General features: G+C 40.7%; 1 protein-coding gene across 1 annotated transcript; it reads left to right on the top strand.

The window, feature by feature from the left end:
* The first annotated feature begins 2039 nt into the window (after positions 1-2039).
* Positions 2040-24478, top strand: ASIP (agouti signaling protein). The gene is made up of 4 exons (XM_057432360.1): positions 2040-2315; positions 17782-17984; positions 22534-22595; positions 24156-24478. The coding sequence occupies exons 2-4, from the start codon at positions 17804-17806 to the stop codon at positions 24330-24332; spliced, it is 420 nt and encodes a 139-aa protein (XP_057288343.1). The 5' UTR covers positions 2040-2315; positions 17782-17803; the 3' UTR covers positions 24333-24478.
* Positions 24479-25164: the final 686 nt, after the last annotated feature.

Genomic DNA, 25164 nt, shown 5'->3' with positions numbered 1-25164 from the left:
CTGGGGGCAGTTACCCAGAAAGGCTAGATCACTGCTCAGGTAGGGCTGGGTATCGGTCGGTGGGTGGTGAGCGGTTGTATTCTCTCCCCTTGTTACTTCCCTTATCATTATTATTATCGGTGGTAGCAGCAGTGATTTGTGTTATACCTTAGTTACTGGGCTGCTCTTATCTCAACCCATGGGAGCTACATTCTTTCCGTTCTCCTCCCCATCCCTCCAGGAGAGGGGGGAGGAAGCAGTGGGGAGTGAGAGAGCGGCTGCATGGTTCTGAGTTACGGCTGGGCTTAAACCATGACATGTACATACTTAAAGCACACAGTTACTTGCTTTTTGTCCCATTGGTATCTTACCATTCATATGTGTATCAAAGCCTTTCATAATTTACAAGACCATGGTCTATTCATTGCTATGTTTCACTATGGAAGAGGAGAACTGAAGCTGTAATACTGGGAAAGCAAAACCCCAGTCCAAAAATGGAGAAATTAGTTTCTAATGGAGGAAAGGAAAAACAAAAAACGAAGGAAATCAGCTTACTTACAGAATACCCATACTGTTAGCAACAGGAGTTTCCTAGGAAAGCAGTCATTACAGCTATTCAGGCCAAACACAAGAGCACAGCATTTTAAGCCAAGTAAATAAATGGCTGCTGTCAGTGAAGAGTTGTGGTAATTTACTGAAAATGAAGAAGAAAGAAGAAGAAATCTGTGATTAAATATATGGAAACTGAAAGCCTTCAAACATGTCAAAAAATATACGACTTTCTAGAAAGCACTAAAAACCAAAAGACAACTTCACAGTCTGTTAGTGCTTTAAGTGTGGAGCAGTAAAAGAAAAGTGAATTTTTAAACTTTTGATGTTCACAAAATTTTCCATTGTGTGGGATGTGAGGAAGGGGTCCATCTTCAAAGCAGCAATTCCCATGGCCCTACACTGTTTTCAAATGTTTCATGTCCTGTAAAGGCAGCTCATATTACCTTAGCCTTTGTTCACCTAAATGACAACATTTGGGGGAAGTCTACCAAGGAAAAAAATTAGTAAAAAGACCTTACAAAAGAGGTTTTTTTCTAACCCAGGAATAGTCTTGATACAATCCTGAAGGAACATGGAAAAACTATCCTCATAAAAATAGCCTTGTTGATCACACAGAGAAATGCATAGGGGTTGCAGTTTTATTTCAAATCAGGGCCTTTTCCTCCCCCCCCCTCCCCCCCCATCTTTTTTCATACAAACACTCTTGAGGCTGTTAAATCAAATTTGATCAATTGGCTTCCAAAACCCCATTGACACGTCACCATTTATTCAAATCTGAAACTTGTGGTGCCCTGGACTGCAAACATGAGCTGTCTTGTCAGTGGCCAAATAGCTTTATGATTACTTATTTCTAACTATCCCCTTGCACAGAACTTAATCAAATAGGTATAAAAAAAAACCCAAGCCCATGGCACATATGATGCGCACATGGCCGTAAAAGTAGCAAACTAAAATTATTAATATACCATTGAAATGTATAATTAAACCCACAGAATTATAAAGGGACATGAAATGTTTTGAGTTATTGAGTCCGCATTCTGATAAACTTATCTGGGTTTAGTACATGCAGTTACCAAGCTTAAGGAAAAAGCCTTTCCTCCTGTACGGTTTTACTTTTAGTTACTCCAGAAGACTCCTTCATTGGAGTGGAGTTCATCAAAGAAAATTGCTATTCTCACACTTAGGAAACTGCTGAGGAGCTGCTTGCATATTTATAATGCTCTTTCTAGAGAGCAAGACTGTCAGAGAAGGAAACTTGCAGTTATGAGCCCTGAACAAGTACTAAAGAGCACAGCAGATTTTATCTGCAGGCCTTCTCACTTTTTCCTTATTATGCCCCTTTTTCCACCTGAGTGACAGGAAAAAATGAGCTGCCATCAGTTGAAAATGCCTCTGCCTGAAGACTGTTGGATCAAGACTGTTCTGTGGTTCTCAAATGGGGAGAAAAAGGAGGGGCTGGAGGTCAACTTTCCAAAAGATTTTTTTTTTTTTTTCAGAGCAAGAGTAAAAGAGGGGGAAAAAAAAAAGGCACTGAGAAAGAGCAGAAATTCAAGTAGAAACGCATGGACTGTCCATCTTGGCTATAATTTAGTCAGCTAAAATTTAGTAATTGCTTCTGCATTGCTTTCGGGAGGAGGTGATATTTAAAAGCAGGCTGCTCAGCACTCAAATGGGACTACTCCAAAAGCTTTGCCTATATTCTCTACAGATCAGCAGAACAAGGGAGACCAGCTGCATAGATTTTCGTTAGGGCCTGATGAATAGGACAACAACTTACTGTTTCGGTAGGACCAAAACATTTAAACTCTTCTACAGGGCATTTAACTTCCACTTTGTTGCTTGGACTTTAAGATTGTGTTTTACTGCTACAAGGCACTGGAGATATTTAACTTCATTACGCTCAAATTACTCCTGCAAATATCCCACACTAGTCTGAGAAACAGTAAAGTTTTAAGACTCTCTTAACTTCGGTATTTTAGCTTTATGCTCTCCTGAATTTACTCACTCCAATTTTCTGTTCAACTTCAAATACTTCTTTTTTTCAGTATTGCCCATGCTTTTGATTATTTTGATTCTATTTGATGTTTCTGGCTTTTCAGGATTTTGTTGTAAATTTTGCCTTTTAGTTTAGTCTTCTTCTGTCAAAGCTTTTTTCTGAAATGATTTTAAATGTTATATTACCTCCATATGTTCTTTTATTGTGTGATTTTAATGTTAACAAAGTACATTTCCTAAGCTGTATTTTTACACTGCTTCAATTGGTTAGCTGAATTATTTTTTACCCCATCCAAGTGAGGTAAATAATTACTATATAATGTTGAAACAAAATCATTATTTTCTTAAAGCTTTTATAACTCCTGAAGATTTTAAGGGTTTGGATTTTACTTGTTTTGGGACTGATAATATTTCTCTTCAAGCTTCAGACTGTAATTCTTTTTCTAATTTGCCTTTAAGTTCTCTTTATAGCATGTCACAAAAATCTAATTCTGCACTACAGAATTGGACATATCCAAGTGTCTAATCCTCCGTTAGTATTCATGATATTCCATAAGTCTGTGCAAGTGTAGCAAGCAACAGTTGCTTTTAATAATTAACAAAATATGAAGGATTATTTATGATGGCCATTGGCAATACCGCATTTCTCTTCCAACACGTATTTCTACTGCATTTCTATCGATTGCATAGTCACTGCAGTAACTAGAAAATGAACGATTGTTAATTTTATTGCGTTTGTTATTTTCCTAAAGGAGTGCATTTCTTACTGTTGTGGGGTTTTTTTCCCTACATTTTTCCCTACTTCTTTTCTCCTCATATATTATTCAGCTCTCTTTTTTTTTTTTTTTTCTTTTGACATTCAGCTATGCGGTAAAAATTGTGTTTAAAAGTGCCTTTGTTGCTTTGCTGTTTGTTTCATAGTGCGTGGACCATCTTCTTAATATCAGAAACACTTCTGATTGCAACAGTAAGGGCTCTTTAGAGGTGTTATTTGACTGCAAAGTCATCCCCCGCCCTTCATAGTTGGATAGTTTGAAGTCTCCCTGCTCTACATTCTGGGCAGTTTTAGTCACAGCCTCTCTCAAAAAGGTCTTCTGAGGTTGTTAGATTTCAGGCAGGGAGATTCTGCGGTTTGATCTTGGTTTTGTTGGTTTGGGGGGATTTTGTTTGTTGGTTTTGTTGGCTTTTTGAAAAGAACATGTCTCCGCTTGGCTTTCTAAATATCGACCTTGCACTTCTTTATCTGCCAGTTTACAGAATCAGTATTTTTAATCCATTGAACTGGCTCAGAAAGCTTTCATGAGCATTCTAAATGTGAAAATATACAGGTGATCACAGATAGGAAAGGTAACCAGGGAAAAAGGTCAATTCACTGAAAACTGAAAAGGCATTTTGCCAGCTTCGATATAGGCTCTTATCTTTAGTTTTCCCTTTAATCTGTTACATATGAACTGACTCATAAATAGAGCTACACATAGGAATTAGCCCCCAGTATTTTGCGGAGTAAAGACCCACTAAAATCCTTTACTAGGCTAGTTAACATCATGTTAAACTAAGTGTGCATGACCATGTGGTATAAATATTTACATAGAAGAAATATTGCATAACCTTTGTTTTCAAAGTTTTAACAACATTTCTTAAAAAAAAAAAAGGGGGGGGCAAATTTAATGGAAAACTGCCCTGAATTATTCAATCGTGTTTGCTTGTGAAATTTGTTTTTCAAATCACTCTATTTCTCTTCACTCTTCTTTGATCGGGTAATTAAAATTTCATTCAATTAGAAATAAGTGTGTTGGAGTTATAAGGCAGTAGAAGGAAGCACTGATGAGTGCTCTCACTGCACCTTTTTCATTTGCTTCTCTGCATTTTTATGCTCATACCATGAAAAAAAATCTGACATGAATTCTCACATACAAATACTTAGGAAGACACTGTGTTAATAATAGCATTTAACTAAACATTTCAAATCTGTTCAACATGATAATTTAAACCATTTAGCAAAATATTAAGTTTTCATCCTGTCAATAAAAGTATCCCTGTCAAAAATGCCTAAACTTAGTGACACATAGAAGCCTGTTTCTGTTCTTCCTGCAGAGTATGTTTTTAAGTGGATTTGACACTTTTCAAAGGTCTATAACTGAGGTATTGCCTGTGACAGTGTAAAGCAACCCTGAAATAAGGAGTGTGCTCAGAGCAGCTGCAAGTCCAGTATGCAGCTGCTGATGGTGGCAGGTATGCTTTTACAGAGACCTCTGTGAAAGCTGCAGCTGCTAATGAGACCCATGTTTTTCGGTGGTGGGAATATATTTGCTTAAAAGAAAAATTAGAAAGGTGCCCTATTCCACTGTGGGGAACTATCTGCAACGGCCCACAGCGAACCACCAGTTGTAACATATGCTGAAGTTAAATGAAGCTCTGCGGGGAGCAGATCCAGTTCACTCCTGTGATGGATTAAAAACGTAAGTTAGAAAGAAACCATAAAAACACCTTTCTGAGCCCAAAGCATGCAGATTCTACAAAAACTTATTACTGTCCTGGGTTCAGCAGTAGCAGTCAGTTTTCTCTTTCTTAGTAGCTGCTGCAGTGCTGTGTTTTTTACTTTCAGCCTGGGAACAACGCTGATAACGCTGATGCTTTTAGTTGCTGCTAAGTAATGCTTGCTCCGACCAAGGACTTCCTCAGTCTCATGCTCTGCCAGTGAGAGATGCTCTGCTCTGTCATGTCTTGGCGACTTTCAAAGTTTGTTGTTTCAGTGTACGCTTTCTCAAACTTTTGAATGGGTTGCGTCAGTAGGTCTGGCTCAAAGCCTGACACAAGGTAAATACAATTTATTTTCCTTGAGCTAAAGAGGTTTCAGAAATCTCAGGATTAAAGAAAAAAGTAGCAACATGCTTTGAAATAAATAAGCAGAGAGGTAGGTTAAGTTGGCAGGAAAACTATAGTGCCACAACCCTAAAGCAATCTCTTTGAAGTGAACATCCACACTCTTGACACATATTCAGAGACCTGTAAATTCATAAATAAAACTGAAAGTTCAATCATTTGTTAGCACATGACATGGACAATGATGTAATTTCCAGCAATTCTGCTTAAATTTTTTTCTTAGCTTAAAAAGAAGAAGAAAAAATATTTCTATTTTAAGTTTCTATAATAGAAAACTCCTATCAGCCTTTGGATAGATGTTCTAAAGCATACTTATTAGTGAGCCTAAATAGTTTAGATCTTAGAAGCTTTTTAGACCTGGCTTCTACTTCTGGTGACTTCATGTCATTATACGTTGTCGTCTTGCTTGAAAACCCTTTCATCACCCCATCCTTGCTCCAACCACGTCAAGTATGTTCAGGAACTGAGATACGCTACAGTTTCTCTTTGGTATTAAAGTGATCGAGCTTTGAGAGCTCTTTTTAGACATGCTTCTCTATTCCTTTGATAATTTTTGCAGTTTATCCATACTTTCCACTCAATTATTGGTGTTCTTGGAGTACCTTCGAGAGGTAGCTAGCTATACCAATCTCAAATATTTATTCTCTCTCCTATTGAAGTTGGTCCAATTTTCTCATTTCAGAACTGCATAAGCACTTTTGACAGGAGTGTTACACTGTGAGATCATTTCCACCACAACCCCCAAACCCTTTGAAGTCACTGCTTCCCAGAAGAGTATTTCCCATCCTGAAATTACTTTTTAACTCGGATGTTTGTCTATATTTTTTTTTACTTTTAGTTGAGCTGTTGTTTTCCTATGGGTAGTTTATCAATTAACACGTATCTTCCAGGCATTTGTCTTCAAACTTACTTCCCACTTATGGGCCACACGTGGATTTCCCTTCTTCTATGAAGAAAGCTGTGCCACTCAGCACTTTGTAGATCTAGTCCAGATCTCTCATTGATCTTGTGTAGTTACCCATGACTGTTCCAATGTCTTTCTTCCATATGCTACACCAATGTCACATTATTCTGTCACACAGACAAGAGCAATGCAATTGAACTTATTTTCTATTTCTTCATTTCAAAAAAGGACACGTAAGTGCCACAATTTAATTTGCATTAAGTAGCTGCAAACTTTAATGACTCCAACTGTTATTATTTGCCATTGCCACAATCAGGATAACACAAGCTTGCTCGTATGTGGAAAGAATATCCAGAAACCACCTTTTCCCTCCATAACCATCAGGTACCATAACAGAACAGTCCCTCCTCCCCCCTTCATTACTTTTTCAGCTGTGGCAAGCCAACATGTGTCACCAATATGCAAGTTGTACCTTCAGGCAGAAATTATGCTTGTTGCCAGAAAAAGATTAACTTGATCTGAACCCCTTAGTTTATGAGTTCAAGGATATAGGCAAGCAGAAGAGCAGGATATTTAGAAGCTCCATTACACATGGAAAACAAATAAAATATGTTTATCATTCTTCCTTAAATTTAGCCCTTATGTCGTGGCCCCTTCAATTTTCCCTTTTGCAGATCCTTCTGCCATCAGCTAAGGAGTAATTCTTGCCTTCTCCGTGGCATCCAAGGGAAGCAGGGAACTCCTGAGGAGGCATCTCCCAGTCCTTCCCTGTTACAGCTACACCATATCAAAGCCGGCCTCAAGCACAGGCAGCCAAATGGCCAAGAGTGGGGAAGAGGCTGTTGGTGCACTCAGGGCCCCAACAGTCTCTCAGATATAACATCCTGAACTGATCAGCAAGTCTTACCACTATAGCTGTAGCCTGTCTTCTATGCATGTACTGCACAGTAGGAACCACTACCAACTAATGCTACATCGCCTATTACTCATTTTGCTTTCCATCCACTGCAAATAGGTATCATATGGAACTCAGTACTTCTTCCTGTTCCATTACCTTCACTGGGGAAACTCTCTGTCCTCTGACTTTCAAGCAAGTGGCTTAAAATTAATCATCAGGAAAAGCCAGAGAGAGATTTAATTTTGGTCTTACCATCAGATACAAATCAACCATTGCTCTTATTTATCACATTGCCATCATCACCAGAAGGATTATTGTTGTTGCTGAAGCTAATCCACCATCAGCCTCCACCAGTCACAGATCAAATCTCTCATAACTCATATCCTATTAAACAAAAAAAAAACCAAACTTCACCTCTTAGATGATTGTAACATAAAAGCCAAATTGTTCCTGAATTATACATTCAAATAGAACAAAAACTAAGACAATACAGGGTTTATAGTGAATACAAATAGGAAATCTCCCATATCCATGACTGTAAAGCCTATATCTAGTCATGTAGAGAAAAAGAGAAGATGGATATGTCTAAGAAGTAATGTCCTTTAATCAAAACAATATGTAAGCTCTTACAACATAATAAGAGGTGAAATATTTTATATAGTTCTTTCTCTGAAAAGTGAACATGGAACAACAACAGTTTCAGAGCTTCCTCTTTCCTATAGTCCTCAAAGATAGACACTTTGCCAGTTTCCCATCTTTGGAGAACATGTCTGTTCTCCTAGAGGCAGTTCCATAGACCTGGAAAGAATTATAACTTATATTTTTCCCAGATGAGGTAGAAAAAGACTTAAACATTCAAAAAATGAGAAACATACCAGAACACTTAAAGAACGCTTTATAAAGTGCCTTAAATCCCAGTACAAAGGCAGGAGTACATTTTGAAACAATCAGAGAGTCCTGTCCCTGAGCCTCAAACAACCTGAATAAACTATTATGAGGCTGATGTTAGTAAAAATAAACCAGAACACTAGAATTATTTAAAAACAGGAAGCAAACTGATAATCTCTGAGAGGCAGATTAAATTCTAAGCAGGCCCTGTAGAGTGCACTGAAGAGAAGCCCCCCTAATAATGCATCTATTACATGGTAGCATATGACTTGAACTTAAACCAAAAATAACACCACAGAAAAGGCAAAAGTCTAAAAAAAAACCCACAAAAATCCATTCACTGTTGGGGCAAAACCAGATATTAAAATCACTTTACGTTCCACCAGTCAATCAGAAGACAGGTAATGAAGCTGTTTTAACTCAACCGGTCTAAAATAACTTGCCACAAAGCATTGAACATGCTGGCTGATGAACATTCAGCACATAGACAGCTGAGCACTACTTCCCACTGTAGTCCTTAGGCAGGAATCCAGGATTCCTTCTGCAACCTGTGGACTGATTGATTGATTGATTGATCAATCAGTCTGTCTGTCCACCCACCTCTGCATCCCACCCCCCCACTCCCAGTTTCACCAGGATGGGTTTCATCCCATACTGGTGAAATCAGTTGCTTCTTTGAAGGAAGGCTGGGTAACGAAGTCAGTGCTAACTGTCATGCTGGTGAAGCTGGGTGGGAAGTTGATTTTCAATAAGACATAGAATAGCTGGATAATTGCCAATAACTTAAATGACTACATGGACAGTAAGGCCATTATGTATAGAATCGTAGAATCATAGACTAGTTAGGGTTGGAAAGGACCTCAACATCATCTAGTTCCAACCCCCCTGCCATGGGCAGGGGCACCTTACACTAAAATTCATTCATATGCATTGACTTGACTCAGATCCCAGGAAAAAAATGGAGTAGAAAATAGAGAATGGGATTAAAAATGACTAGAGTTGATTAGGGAGATTATATGTCATCAGCAAGGTCACTAAAGGAACTCTACCTCTGCTTCTAATGAAAACTTAGACAATTGAACAGAAGAACCATGTGGAGAACTGGAGAACTGGGACAAAAGTATTTTATAATTAGTAATTGTATGGGCTCAACATGTTCACCTGAGATAGGAGACTGTTAGGAAGCAACCGGTTCATCTAAGCACTTCTCAGGAGGGGAAAAATCAAGAAAACAAAAACATTTTCCACAGTGAAGAGAAAGGTTTGGAACAATTCAGTTCCTGGAAATTGAAATAAGATAAATTTAGAGTAATAAATGACCAGGCACTTTCTAACTTGGTTTAATTAAGAATTAAGCAGTGAAATCCAGGTAGGGCCTATAGCCTGTCATAGAAGAAGTCAGATTGTATGATCACAACGGTCTTGTTTGCTTTTGTAAGCCTGTAGCTTCCTTACAACTTTGCTCACTCCTAGATATTTAGCAGCACATTCTTTATCCAGTCCTACCATGGGGGTGTCTGGCTACTTAAGAACTCCTCTAAACCATGAGTTCAATAGTCACTTCTAACTCCATCGTAATCATACAGTAGCAAGCACAACAGCTCTGTTACAGGGAGCATTCAGGAAATGATTTCCAAGAACCACACCATTCATACTGATCGCTACAAGTAGGCATAAAACTTATTGATTCCCTGGGCCTTTTCCACTTGGGTAGAACGGCAGTCCCCATCATTCAGAGTTACTTTTTTGGGCATTAGTATTTCTATTACTGCAGTCTATTTTTAGTTTCAAAAACTCTATGTGAGGAATTTGGGGCTGTTCAGCTTGGAGAAGAGAAGGCTGGTTTAGCGTGAGGTGTCCCTGCCCATGGCAGGGGGTTGGAACTTGATGATCTTGAGGTCCTTTCCAACCCTAGCTATTCTATGATTCTATGTGGTATCTACTCTAACATCTGCAGGAAAACTGAGACCATTATCGAAGCCTTTGTTTTATGTGCACCATCACACTCCATAGTTTTTAAGAGGGTGTAGTTTTGTTTGGGTTTTTGTGGTGTGGTTTGTTTGTTGTTTTTTTTTAATCTGTGTTAATTTTGAATACGAGAAGTGCATAGCAGACTGACTGACAAACACATCTAATTCATTCCTAAGTACCTCTGACTTTGGAGACTGCATAATTATCCCCAGGTAAGCTATTCCAGTGCTGCTCTATCCAGAGCCTTGGAAAGGTTTTCCTTATGTCTTTTTCAGCCTTTTCTCCTGTAATTCAAACCTCTGCTTGTTGCCCTGTCCATCCTGAACAAAGAAGCCAGTACCTGAGCAGCTAGGGATGGCTCTGAATAACCAATAGAAAAGCGGAGAGCAAGCAATGAATTTGATCCATAAAGCACTGTTTCTAGGCATAGAACAACATCCCTTTTTTCTAATTATTTTTATGCTTATCAAAGTGTAAATAAAACATTCTCATCTTTTCATCAGCATGTATGGGGGAATGGAGGTCTGCACCACTTTCCATGTTAAGTTATGTTAGGTGCAGTATAAAAGATTGGGTGTATAGGACAGTAGCATTGGAGACACTGCTAGATCTCAGGTAATGACATCTTTTAATCATTTCATTATTCTTTGCTGGCATTCATTCTAATTTAAATGCATTTTTGCTCCAGATGGATGACCAACATTGGATGCTATGCTCTAAATTAAGACCAGTGTCTGCATACAATGTTAAATGCTTTTGTATTTCTGTTACAAATACCTTTTTTGATATACCCTAGAACTGGATGTGTTTTTTTTCACAGCTGCATCATACTGTCCCCCTCAGTCACGCTATGATCAATACAGCCAGATCTTCCCCTTCTACCATTTGAAATCCAGAAGCCATTAACTTCAGAAATATTTGCTCTCAAGCTGAAGTGTTTCAACTTGGACTCTGCACTGTCGCATCTCATACAGTTCCACTGCTTCATTCCTCAAGGTTGTCCAGCTGGACATGATAAGGACAAGGTAGGTAAACAACAAAAGAGTGAAAAGGAAAAAGAAAGGAAAGAGAAATTTGCCTAAAGGAAGCTCTGTGTCAAAAGCAACCAGGCACAGGGGATCACTGAAAATTAAAGAAAACAGAAGTAGAACCAGAAAATAGAAATGAAAGGTGTCGGGGAGCAAGAAGGGCAAACTGAGTTCAATAACTTTGAAAAAATGTTAGATTTAAACTTGCACAGAAGCTTAACATACAACAACAAACACTACACATCTCTGCACAAGAATTCATATAAGTAAACTCTCTCTGATTTCAGTATGGAAAAACTAGGGAAAAGACAGTGTCCCTTGCGCTAGGAATACTTGGGAATTTAAAAAAAATGATTACGTAGAAGACCAGAGATAGGAGTCTGGAAGAAAGAACAAAAAGAATCAGAATGAACTGAGAGAAGACCTTCAATGCCACTTGCTATTTTACTTTGGTCAATAGTATTTTATAACTTTGTTTTCATCTTAAAGGAGAAAAGAAGCAGAGATCTGGATGCAACACACTGGCATCCCATGAAAACTTTAATCCTAGAAATTCGTGCCATATTTTGTTTAAAAACAAGTTAAGATTGCACCATTTTATACAGGTGAGTAAGGATTTAAATCGGTTTTGTGGAAAGGGAAAGCTGAGTTTTTAGATGACCTGGTCACAGCAAGGAGGAACTTGGTTCCTGCCATCACCCCATGCAAGGGTCTCGCACAGGCAGCCGGAACACGTGCTTGTCTGGCAGAAGCTTGAGCAGATTGATGAAATCCCTGAGCCAAAGGCATGGAACCACTGCCCTTGTCCTGCAGTGCAGGCTCCAGGGAGATTTCTGGAAAGCAAAAGGGAAAATACATAGGCTAGAGCAGAAAGCTAGCTAATAGCACTAAGCAGGGGTATTAGAGGACAACTATTAGAATAGTCTCAACTGTTGCCCTTGAATGAAAAAAGACTTGGACCTAAATCTCCTTGAAGTCTGAAAAAGGTTTCTCTTCAGCTACAGACATGTCTATCTTCATGGAGAACACATGGATCATTTCTTAACCAAACTGAGGATATATTTAGACCTAAGCACCACAGCTGCATGCTTTGCTTTCTCTTTTAGCAAACCAAAATGCAAAGGTAGAACATGAAATAATGAACAAGTTATCAGACTGGAACAGATTCTTAAAGTATAGAACCTGTTTTCCACAATCAGAGGCAGTTTTTTTAAGAGGGACTATGTTAGGTTAGACTGGAAGATGCCCAGAAAAACGCACACGAATTGGACAAGCAAATAGTGATATTTCCCCTGGCCCTGGATTAACATAAAACAGAGACTGGGAAAAAGTAAATTTAAAAAAAAAAAGTTAAAAAAAAAGGAGCAAGAAACATTGACTCTTGTAAATATGTGATTATGTTCAGAACAACTGCAATGGCTGTTATTGTTTATGTAAAATGCATTTGTGCAATGACTTCTAGTAGTTCTCTACGAGGGATCCACATAAACATAAATCTGTATTCCTGATTCAATGTAAAAATTCATAAGTAAGTGGAATTCACCTTGCTCTTATGGCTTCCAGAACTTAAATACTGTGGTAATTATAAATGCAAGTGGTTTGAACTAATGAAAAACAAACCCTGCAGAGATATGCTGATGCAAGTAGGGTTGGCAGTAGCCAAGAAAGTTATCTGCAAGGAGGTTTTCTCCAACAGCTGATCAAGAAAGGAAGAGCAGATAATTCGGTACTGCAGGATAATGTTGCCCCAAAGCCCATTCTTTTATAGTGGAAATGAATTAATTCAGGCTGCAAATTCCAAAGAAATTTAATTTCTATGTGGAAAGGGACATCTAGAAGGTCTTTACTATTGAATAACAGAGGTCTACCTAGTCTTGGACCTACAAAGAGGTGAACATGTGCTGATTGTGGGGATAAAAGCTACCCAGTGTCAGCAATAGCAACCCCATTGCTAAAGGGCCATCAAGCCTGAGGTTATCATTACTCACTAGAGAGCTGTGAACCAGAGCTGATCTCTGACTCTTCTGGTGGTCTTTGTGGATACTTAGCCTTGTAATGTGCGAAAAGTCTTAAGGATGTGTGTGAAACCCGTCTGAAGCAAAAAGCAACCTAGAAGTGATTTTCTTCTGTCAAAATCACAAGTAATCATGCTCCTTCAGAATGGCAGACAACTTGCCTTCCCACATATATAATACTCTCGCAGTTTCTTTTCATCACTGCTGACAGTTGGTGGTTTTTTTCTTTACTTTACAAATTTCAGTAAGTCCTTGAATTACACATGGAGATTTCTCTGCTGAAGTGGTAGACTAAGTAACCTTTTATGTTTAACACTAGTTGAGGAACGATGAGACCTTTAGTTTCCTGATAGCTTCCCTCAACAGTTGTCAAGATAGAAGTTAACTGAGCATTTCTCAGCGGCAGAGATCCCATCCCTGCTCCATCACTGGCGGTGTTCAAGGCCAGGTTGGACAGAGCCTTGGGTGGCATGGTTTAGTGTGAGGTGTCCCTGTCCATGGCAAGGGGGTTGGAACTAGATGATCTTAAGGTCCTTTCCAACCCTAACTATTCTATGATTCTATGCCATTTCCCTTTTTCTCACCATTTCTTTGCTGAAACCTGATGACTGAGATAGGATTGCTACTGAGACTGGATAGCCCAGTTCTCAGTGACCATGGAATAATCACTCACAACTAATCACTCAGTCATCCTATTAGCCTCCACATTTAACTTCCTAACTTTCTTTAGTCTCTCACCACCTTAAAATCTCAACATCTTTCAAGGCAGCCACTAGTTCTTGCTTTTTTTCCTTGCCTTCCTTCTTTTTCTATCCTCTCTATTTCAAAACGGGAGCACAGCAGTGCAGCATAAGTGAAGATTTGTCAGCGACTTACTGAGTAGTTTAACACAATTTTCAGTATTTTATACTTCTTTGTTCACATAATTTAACATTTTACTTTTCTAAGCAGCTGTTTTCAGCTATTTGTAATGATGCTGATTTATTTATGAGTTGGTCCTAATTTTTCAGACCTCCTAAGAAAACTTGTCCCCTGCCAGTGTTTATGGCAGATTTCATGTATGATTGTCTCAAACTGTTCACTCTGTTGTTGTGTGAGAATATATCTCCAAATAGAGTGAAATCAGCTATGAGAGGAAATACAGTTCCGCTCAAAAGTGTTGAATGTACAATGTGATTCTGGGGAAACAAAATTTCTACGTGGAGACTTTAAATATGACATCACAAAAAATAGTTTAAAAAGGGACAAAAGCTCTTTCACATCCTCTGTCATTTTCCAGAATTACATTCAGAGAAAAATGCTTGCGGGAGCTATCAATGGGGCTAAGTATTAAAGTACCTTATTTACAGATTAAATATAATAAGCCAAAGCACGAAGGAAATGGCATAGAAAAGGGTACTACAATCTCTGATGATCTGTAGCATAGAATCCCAGACTGGTTTGAGTTGGAAGGGACCTTAAACCTTATCCAGCTCCAACCCCTGCCACAGGCAGGGACGCCTTCCACTAGAGCAGCTTGCTCCAAGTCCCTGTGTCCAACCTGCCCTTGAACACTGCCAGGGATGGGGCAGCCACAGCTTCTCTGGGCACCCTGTGCCAGCGCCTCAGCACCCTGTTATAGAAGGATAAATTGAGGCCAAACTCAGTTAAAGCTCCACTGACATCACCTACAGATCCGGGATGTCACATGGATTCATCTCTACTTTGCTAATTCTTGAAGTTTATGGCCAGTGATCCAAAGTGCACATTCACCTAACAAGGGAGGGCTCTCAGCCTCCAGGGGTTCCCTTGGATGGTGTCCCGACCCAAGGGGACAGTCCCCAACAACAGACCCACTGCTCCGAGGAGGAGCGACTCCAAATGGCTGCTCAAGGGGCTCCATTTGCACCCTGCCTGAATCCAATGGTGAGGTACCCCGTGTTAGCTCAGGACCCAACTTCCTCTCCCTGTGGGGGGAAGCTTTGGAGGCCTTTGGCCGGGGGTTTGTACCTGCCATACGCCTTCATCATAGAACATTCCTTCCTTCCCTGTATACCTCCATCCTGTGAAAATAAGCATGCATTAATGTTAAGCAAGCTAATATTTTTTAAGTAATGATGTATTTTATTTGACCAGCTACACACCTGGAAAGCACAGACAGGCTTTTGGGCACACAAGCCCATTATTCAGCTCTTTTGTTTTTTTAATTTTAAGCCTATACCTGGAACATGAACATCAGCAGTGATATTCAGGTTGGTACAATTAGTTACATAAATAGAAGTTCTAATTATGACCAGAAAGAGTATGGTTAAGACCTAAGCGGTTATCTACCTATAAAACTATGTGCTAGAACAGTCTCTAGAAAGCATCAGTCAGGTCTGGGCATCTTATGTGAAAGGCAAGTGAAAAACAATAAAAAAAATATCTCTTCTTAACACACACAAAACAAAATAAAACCAGGTTAGGGGTCCTGACCTAGCAAATATTTTCACACACTTCCCATTAGACACAGGCAGCTATCACAGGCAAAGGCTGAACATCTGTATAAGAGTTTACAAGACCAGACCATGTGAAAATGAAAACAGATGGGCCGTAGCTGGGGGGAAAAAACCCACAATTTAATCATCCCAACAAATTCTCATGCTCCTTTCGTTTATAGGATTTTTTCTCCTAAACGAGATGTACTTTCTCATCCAGTAGGCGATTTGTGATCAAATTAAAGAATACTCCCAGCTCCTATAACAAAAAGGAGATGGCAAACCACAGGCACAGCTATGGGACAGTTTGGGTTTCAACTTTATACCAGCTTTGAGCTACACCAGCTGGGTATCATTTGAAATACAGACACAGCAGCACTCAGACCTTCAGGAGTTAATCCCTCCTCCTTTGGGGTAAAACTCCAAACTAAGATACAGTTATTTTTGTTGCGGCTCACGCGGATGTCTAAATGACAAAGGATCCAGCACATGTGTCCCTGCAAATCCTAATAGAGTCCTAATACATCTGAGTGGATTTCCTCATGGCACAGCTGTAACCAGCAATGAAAGCAGCACTGATGTACCCAGCAGTGATGTGTTACATGAGCATGGCCTATAGAACAGACTGTTTGAGAAATGAGCCCAAGCACTTGGGGTTAGAGGACTAATATTTGACATCTCACAAGGAAGAGTGGGTCAGTGAAGGCTGTAAAAGCAAATGCAGCATAGATTTGGTTTACGAGCCCAGAACCACGCCATGGGCTGGGCTGGACCCCCAGAGCATGAGCAGCAGCTCAGGGAGGGGATCCTGCCCTTCTGCTCTGCTCTGGGGAGACCCCCCCTGCAGCCCTGATCCAGCTCTGGGGCAGCAGCACAAGAGGGACCTGGAGCTGTTGGAGCGAGGCCAGAGGAGGCCATGGAGATGCTGCAAGGGCTGGAGCAGCTCTGCTCTGGAGCCAGGCTGAGAGAGCTGGGCTGGGGCAGCCTGGAGAAGAGAAGGCTCCTGAAGGGGAGACCTGAGAGCAGCTCCAGTGCCTAAAGGGGCTGCAGGAAAGCTGGAGAGGGGCTTGGGACAAGGGCCTGTAGGGACAGGCCAAGGGGAATGGCTTTAACCTGCCAGAGGGGAGACTGAGATGAGCTCTTAGGCAGAAGCTCTTCCCTGTGAGGGTGCTGAGGCGCTGGCACAGGGTGCCCAGAGAAGCTGTGACTGCCCCATCCCTGGCAGTGTTCAAGGCCAGGTTGGACACAGGGGCTTGGAGCAAGCTGCTCTAGTGGAAGGTGTCCCTGCCCATGGCAGGGATTGGAACTGGAGGAGCTTTAAGGTCCCTTCCAATTCAAACCAGTCTGGGATTCTATGAAAAGTTACCCATCAATCTGGAGGCTGGCAGTGCCTCTGGGGGAAGATTCCCATGACTCTGACTCAGCACAAAACTAATACACATGGAAATAAAAGTCAACTTCAAACTTCAACAGCATGAGGAATCCACAGGAAAAGGAGACCAGGGTGATACATTCTGGGTACCCTGTATGCCTACGCTGTGTCACGCACAGGTTGGCCAGGGCCAGTGGCTTTCTTCTGCTATAGCCACATCCTGCAAAGCTCAGGTCTCTCCATAATTATGTTCAAATCCCACAGACTTCGTTACATCTTAAAATTTATTAAGTACATACTAAACCTTAAGGCCCATGAGGCTTTACAGCACTGGGTCTTTCGTAATTTGCTTGAGTTATGGCTATGATTTACTATGGGATCAGAGCAGCCACCTCAGGGTATAATAGAACAAGCTATTTCTTAATTACTTAATTCTAAATGGAGATGTGGGGGTTTTAAATTGTTAATTTTCTGGGTTTTGTAAAAAAGATTTTCTGGAAACAATCTGATTTATGTGATTGAGCTGGTCAAAACTGGCAGAAGTTCCTCTCCCCTGGTTCATACAATAAAAACCAGCATGAAACTCCATGCAAACAACTCCGAGCTTTTGGGAAAACAGACATGTAGGGAAAAGAATCCTTGGAAAAAAAGGAAAAAGCACCTAAGGGAGGTATATTTGAGATAGCATCTTTGCACTACATCACAGCAAAGTTAGCTATTGTGGTATTAGAGGCAAAGTGATGGAAACAAAAGAATTGTTAAGAGCAGGTTGCTAAACCTGCACAACATGGTGGAACGCCTTCATTGAGATTCCTCTCCTTGTGTCTCTCTTACATGCAGGTTTTGACCAACTTTGGTTTTCATGACAATGGAATTTTTCCTCCCTGTGATGGAAAGGAAGAACCTCTTCCTAAGCCTATTGATCTGCTACAGTTTGTTCAGAGCTGCCGATCATCACATGGTAATTGAAGAGAAGACAGAATGCAGCCTGTCGAGAAACAACAAAATGAATTTCTCAGATCTCCCACCCATCTCCATAACAGGTGAGTGAAATCTGCCATTCACTGCCAAAGCAACAAGATTTGCAGAAAACACAGTTGACAACTGGGATTGACAGCTTACTGCAGCGTTGTGGTTTCATGCAGCTGCCTTGGCAGCACGCACAACTGCAACGGCAATGCAGCCGCATCACCCCGGGCTGCAAGTCTTGTGTGTTCTTTTTCTGTTAATAAGGGCATTAATCTTTCTTTGACAGTTTAGTGCAAATAGAAAAAGTTAACACAACTTGGGGTTTTTAGGGTCTGCTCTTGTGGCAGACACATCAGCAGGTCTCCTACAACCGCAATTTGCCTGTGGGACAAGTGATCTTTAACCAGGGGAAGGAAACAGCGCTGCAAGAGAGAGCCAGAGGTCTTCTATTTATCTATGATAGGACCAGCTATGTCCCTGTCCTTGCTGGCAGGTGACCATCTGGCCTGTTAGGGAAGAACCGTATTAGGGCAATCCTTAACTATCTTCTTCACAACATTTCTTCCTAGGGTCTGCTCTAAATATTTCCGTGTAGTTTAAGCCCACTTCTTTCTTTCAAGAAACAGGTATTTGTGGATAATCAATTGCAGAACATCATTCATATGGTATCAATACTTCGATAATTCAAAAAAAAAGGCTTCTTTTATCCTTCCTATAGGCTTTTGGGACTTCTGCTTAAAGAAGGTTGGTTTCTTACCTTGTTTCCTGTATTTCCTCTGTACTCTTCCTCAGGACAATGTTTCTTTAAGGAGAATCTGTTACCCCACACGTGCATTTCCAATGACATCTGAGCCTCTCAGTCCTGAGTTAACTCCAGGTCATTTAGCTGCATGTTTATTAAAGCCTGTGCTGAGAGGCTTCTCGGGCCGCACCATTTCATGGTCCTTGTGATCCTAACAGCCTTTACTCTGACACTTCCAATAACTTTTTATTCCAGTTAAATTCTGAGAGATAAAATACATTCACATCAGCCGATTTCTACCTTCTCACAAAAATGTGCCTGTCCTTAAACACTCATCCTTCTCCTACATGCATACAAATGGGATGAACATTTGACACTGAAAACAAGAATAATTCAAAAGAATAGATCGTGGCGTAAGACTCACCTCTTACATAGCCTGCTTGCCTTGGCTCATTATTCCAAAACAGAAAACACGGATGCAAACCCATGGTAACTCCATTGGCCAGGACTGCACTCACTTTCTTGAGGCACAAGGCATTTCCAAAGGTATCCCAAGGCCTTTCTGCAGCCCACTTGTTCAAAGATGAGAGGCCAGCCTGACCCTCCACTATCCACACCCAAAGAAGAGTGGAAAAATCACAAAGTGAGAAAACTGAGACACATCATTCCTCTTTTTTCCTCATTCAAAGAAGTCTGACCTAACTTTTGAAATAATTTATTTTGGAGCTGAAATGGCACATGCTATTTCTGGGTGTGTAATGTGTAGCCACATTGCCTCTATCATTTATTAACTAAAATAATTGAATTATGACTTGATTAATTATAAATTAATCAAAAGAATTCATTAACACATGGCATTTGAAGGGCATTTGAAAGTGGGTGGAGAAAGAAGGTGCAGGAGAAAGGACACGGGCTGACACTGTCTTGGGGTTCAGGTTCCGAGACCAAGGGACCTTCTAGCCCTGCTGAGAGCAGGAGGATGGCAGCAGATCCTATCATTTTCACTGAAGTGAGCTGGGAATAGCATCCCCTGACTCAATCCTTGTACAGAATCATAGAACCACAGAATGGGTTGGGTTGGAAAGGACCTTAAGATCATCCAGTTCCAACCCCTGCCATGGGCAGGGACACCACACACCAGACCATGTCACCCAAGGCTCTGTACAACCTGGCCTTGGGCACTGCCAGGGATGGAGCATTCACAACTTCCTTGGGCAACCTGTGCCAGTGTGAGCAACGTGTTCCAGAATTGTGAGGCATAACTGGAGGCAAATGAATGCACATTTGCTGGGCTCTCTGCATTACACAGCGGCTGGATGAAGAAATGCAGCTGTGCACTTCACAGTGCTGAAATGAATGAGAAGAGTTGCTAGATGGAGAGAGACTGCCTTGGATGCAATCCTGCAGGGGATGGAAATGAGTCAAAATTGGAGAAACTAATGCAAACAGGGGAAAACAGCTGGAAAAAGCAGCCAGGCAGAAGTGGGAAGGGCAGGGGCAGAGGTGGCTCCTCCAGCTCTGCCGCTGCTCCCTCTGCCTACAGCCACAGCAAAACCCCTGCAACACTCAGGAGGAAGGATGGAGCCATATGTGGTAATATTTATTGTAATGGAAGTTCCACAGCAAAAGGCTGACAAGCTGCTCTCACCACCACAGAAACAATTAATTTAAAGCAAATATTAAGAGAGTGCTTAAATCACCACAGCATCCTCTCCCTTCCTCATACTGTCAATTTCTTTATAATTCATCAGTTATAATTTATTTTATGATAGACATAACTGATTTCTGTATAAGCTAACAGAAAAAACTTGTCAGCTTGATTTAAACATTTTGGGTAGAGGTTCCTATCTCAGTGACATCTTATACCAAGCACTGTTCCTTCCAGTTGGCCACACAAAACAGAGACTGATGTTACATCTCAGGTTTTAAATCTTGCTGTAGCCATATTTGAGTAGCAAAACTCACTTTCAATCAGCTGTTTACACACCTGTCAATCAATCACAGCGCTCATGGTATCAAAAGATGATGTGTCTGGCTCAAATTCAATAGAACACATGGCTGGAGCTGAATCACAACTTGAAAGGCAAGCACGGGTTTTGCATCAACATCAACTCGTCAAACATGCAGTTGTCTAACTAAACCACACTTTCATAGCACTTCAAACCACAGCTCTATCAACAGCAGTCAGAGGTGTGTGTTGGCAATATTTTCACAACCCTGTATTACATCTTCCCCTGATGTCACAGATGGGATCTGTAAGGAGCTGGCCAGCCGGGCAGCTGTTGAAAACACAGCAGGCAGAGTATAAGGAATGTGAGATTAGAGGCCAGTTGGGAAAAGCAGGTTTTTACCCAACCCAGAGGAACTATAGAAAAGACAATCACGTCATTCACCTGTCAAAAAAAGCATCTCTCCACTTCCCTCTCATCTGCCCACTGAGCATCATTTTCTTCTTTACCGAATTCCTTGGAGTAATTAAAGTGCATTTATATCTCACCAATGTTTACATCTCTGCTTAATGACATCATAAACCAGTTAACTGAATGTTATCAAAGCAGTTTTATAGGCAAAGCAATCCAGAAAATCCTGTACGATTGTACCATAGAAAGATAATGCAGAATCAAATGGCTCACAAGCACTTTGGTTAACACCAGAAAGTTTTAAGGGGCAGCATAACAAAGCCAACAATCTGTCAGCTGGAAATGGATCTAAAGCACTAATGCTGGTTAGTGCAATGCCTTTTTAAGATGTGCTCTTATTAAGTTATAATAACTCTACATGCTTGAAGTATAGTTTTTCCTCCCTCTGTTAGAGATGTATAACCTTAACTACAGTGATGCAAGCACAATAAATGAAACCCCCCAAACCAGACCAAAATGTGCATTCTTTATTCTGCAATTCTGTAAATTTTGACAATTATTAAATATTCAAAACTACCTTATAGCAAGTACTGGAATAGACAAGGAGCCAGTGTTTATGAGCGGGTGCATGTAAGGTTTTCATCCTAATCATCCTGACATACAAGGAGTGCTTATTGCAGACCTCACACACTTAGAACGAAGGTATCAAAAGCAGTGCAACAGATTAGTGAGGTAGGAATTCGTCCTGTGTTAGACGTCCAGACAAGTCTCAGTCATGGAGTTTATATACAGTGATAAATAGCACTGGTGCTGATGTGATAATAGAAACAACTGCAGTAAATGCTGTTAGTTATTTGATCTAAAGAATAAAAAGTTACATCAGGCACAGTCTGAACACACACACACACAATTTATCAGATCCAAGATTCACCTCTACATTCACAGACCTGAAAAGTTACAGGCACATTAATGAAACACCTTTGATGTTTTGGAAGGGGAAAAAAGGAACAAAGAACTGAAGAACAAAAAGTGGCATCATACAGATGAAGAGTTCATGCCAAATCAACAAGGCAGCTTTTCGCTTGTGCAAACCAGCATACGCTTGTTAATTCCTGCCAAAATTACTCAGGTAACACCACCTTTTAACAGAAAAAGCGTGTAATTCTGAAGGGTTTTCCTGATTTTGTTCAGGTGACTGAAGTGCCCTCATCTTTTACACAGAATTACACTTCTGAAATGATTTTCTTTGTTTGCATCTGACCAAGCAGGGTGTAAAGAAGCCCTCCTAAAACACAGACATCATGAATGCCTTTCTGCTTCACATGAGCAGCGGTTTGAGTTCAGACACATGATGTCTGAGTGAGGATGGCTCCTAGAGATGAATGTCCCCACTGCAAAACATGCAGTGATGAGGTGGAAATGCAAGTTATCTGCTTTCTCTTGCACAAAAATAGTATTAAGTGTCTCAAATAACATGCTGTAAAATTGATTTAATGTTATGTTGTGCTGTTCTCTTTGAAGATTTAACTAAAAGATCCCAGAAAGTCAGCAGGAAAGAGGCAGAGATCAGGAAATCTTCCAAGGTAGGTGGCTGTTCAGAAAACATTGTTGAATTAGAATGGTTTATCGCTTCCATACTCCTCCTCAATGCATTCATTTGCAAGGTTCTTATGGCCATTCCCCAATTTAAATAATTTGCATACAGTTTGAAGCTCTTAATACTGTCAAAAGAGATGCAAAACACTAGTGGTAGAAAGGAAACAATGTGGATTAATCAGAGGTTATTGTCTGGGCTTGAGGAGTCTTGTTGGGTTTGATTTTGCTTTCACTTTTTACAGTCCTCTCTTACACAAAAGGTTCTTTAACCTTGAGCTGGTTTAAGTGTTTGTAAAATCATTCAGGCGTCTGCTGCTCAAGGGCACAAGCTCACTATCTGCAGGTGCCAAAAACTTAAAGTACAGGCATAGAAAGAAGGTGGAATTCGGTTGAATGTTAACTAGTAATTTTATCACATCAATAGATTCGAATTGATAGATTTCCTTCATGTGATGTTGCCTATAGGAATGTGAAGTATTACAGGGACTGGACTCCTCTGTTTTAACGATTGTGTAGAAAAGTAGAAAATAGCATTTTTACATTATTATTAATACGTTATGATAGCCATTTATAGCCAAACCAGTCACTGCTGCAACCAGAAGCTTTTAGAGCTGCTTCTTTTCCATTTTAATTGCTATCTCATGTGGTTAACCTTTGAAACACTTCCAAACCTCCCAGGATGAGGCAGGTTGAAAGGGGCCTCACGACATCATTTAGTGCCACCTTCAGCTCAAGCAGGGCATTTTTGTCATCAAACACTGTCAAAAGTATTTTAGCTTAAAAGCTCCTATGGCATTTGGAGACCTCAGAACATTTTACCTTAAAATTGAAACTCCTGAGAAACTACCAGGCTGAAAAAGTACATCGGGTGCCTGCAACTGGAGAGCTCTGGAGTGTCTCTCAGGTCCCAGGCACATGCTGATCAACCTAAAGCTTTCCACCTTTCCAAATCACAGACAGAAAAGCAGCACTCCTAGGGTAGGCTGAGAGATCTTTTCCAGCTCACTTACCTGAGTGTGCAGTTAAGGATTCCCATGCATAAATCTGATGCACAAAAGATTACCGAGCTCCAAAGGCAGCTTGAGAAACGAACCAGGAGAGGTAGAGCACTGCCAAGTCACCTCCCCTCTCTCCCAGCCTCAGTGTGGGTACCAGCTCAACAGATTGGCTGGGAGGTTTCACTCTCTTATTTGAAGCCTTTGGGGATCCAAGGATAATTCCTTACTTTGTTCTACTGATGTCATTGTCTTTGCATACTCCCATGTCCCTTTCTTCACTGCTGCCACATTCTTCCCTACAGATCATTTTCCAGTGCTCTATCCAGTCATGTTTCTAATTGCTTAAAACAGGGAAACATCTTGCTCTAGACACTGTTTCCCATGATCCTGTCCCACCATATTTCTATATTGCTATTAATACAGGTCTCACTGCTACCAACTGCCTACTCATCTCAAGCCAGGAGCGCCCATGGTTCACTTTGCCCCTATGCTTTGTTCTGACCCATACTCATTTTACATTTCTATGAATTTTCATGTCTTTTCATCTAGAAAAAAGCTGGACCAAAGACATCTCTGAAACCAAGGCCCACACCAGCTGCTGACTGCGTGCCAGACTTCAAAACCTGCAAACCACACTTGAACTCGTGCTGTAACTACTGTGCTTTTTGCAAATGCCGAATTTTCCAGACAATCTGCAAATGTCTAATGTTAAACCCAAGGTGCTAGAGCCAGACTGGGAGCACAACAGGGCCTCTGTCTTTCAGTTAGCTTCTCACATGTAGATTTCAAATTGCCCCATGTGTGTAGCAAGCAAAGTAGAGAGCTTTGAAGCTGGCAGCTTGCATTTGCCCTTCTTAAAATTACATGGATAATGTTGGGTTATTTTCCATTGGGTTAAGGCTACCACAAGGACAGCATGGCACCAGTTCCCAGCACAGACAACAGCGTGGTGAAAGTTCAGGTTTCAGGGTTAATTCCCTTTTCAGGCATTCAACAAAAAGCAGGATGAGAATTTATATAGGTTGTTCTTCCTGAAAAGACAGACCCAAAACAATAACACAATTTTTTAGTCACCTTCAGCTGAGCATCAGTACCTCCACCTCCAGGGTTTTACTCGTTCTACCATTAACCAGTATCTCCAAGGTGTACAATATACCAGTACATTTGAACCCCGAACGCATCTGTGCCTCATGACTTCCCCAGTTGTATCCATAGGAATTTTCTAATGCTCTGGGCAGGTCTAATTGAGAGGCCATTTCTTTACTAATTTATTTCTAAGCACAGCCGAGGGCTACAGAAATCTTCCAGGCAGGCAAAGATGACGGAGATGACACTCTGAAGGGGCTCAAGCCATATGAACTCTTTTTTCTTCTAATAATCAGTCCAAAGCTCAGAACAGAAGTCAGATCTTGACAGAAATACTTCTTCACAGACTATTTCAAGTTAGAAGGGACCCATAAGGATCAGTGAGTCCAAGTCCCTGCTCCTCATGGGATTAGCTAAAACTAAACCATAATGACAAAAAGCGTTGTGCAGATGCTTCTTGAACTCTGACAGC

This window comes from Pezoporus wallicus, unplaced genomic scaffold, assembly GCF_028554395.1.
Source record: "Pezoporus wallicus isolate ANWC-B61680 ecotype Strahan unplaced genomic scaffold, APGP_CSIRO_Pwel_v1 contig_8090, whole genome shotgun sequence".
In the NCBI taxonomy this organism is placed as follows: domain Eukaryota; kingdom Metazoa; phylum Chordata; class Aves; order Psittaciformes; family Psittacidae; genus Pezoporus; species Pezoporus wallicus.
The sequence above is the reverse complement of the archived record's forward strand: the minus strand, read 5'-3'. Positions and strand labels throughout refer to the sequence as shown.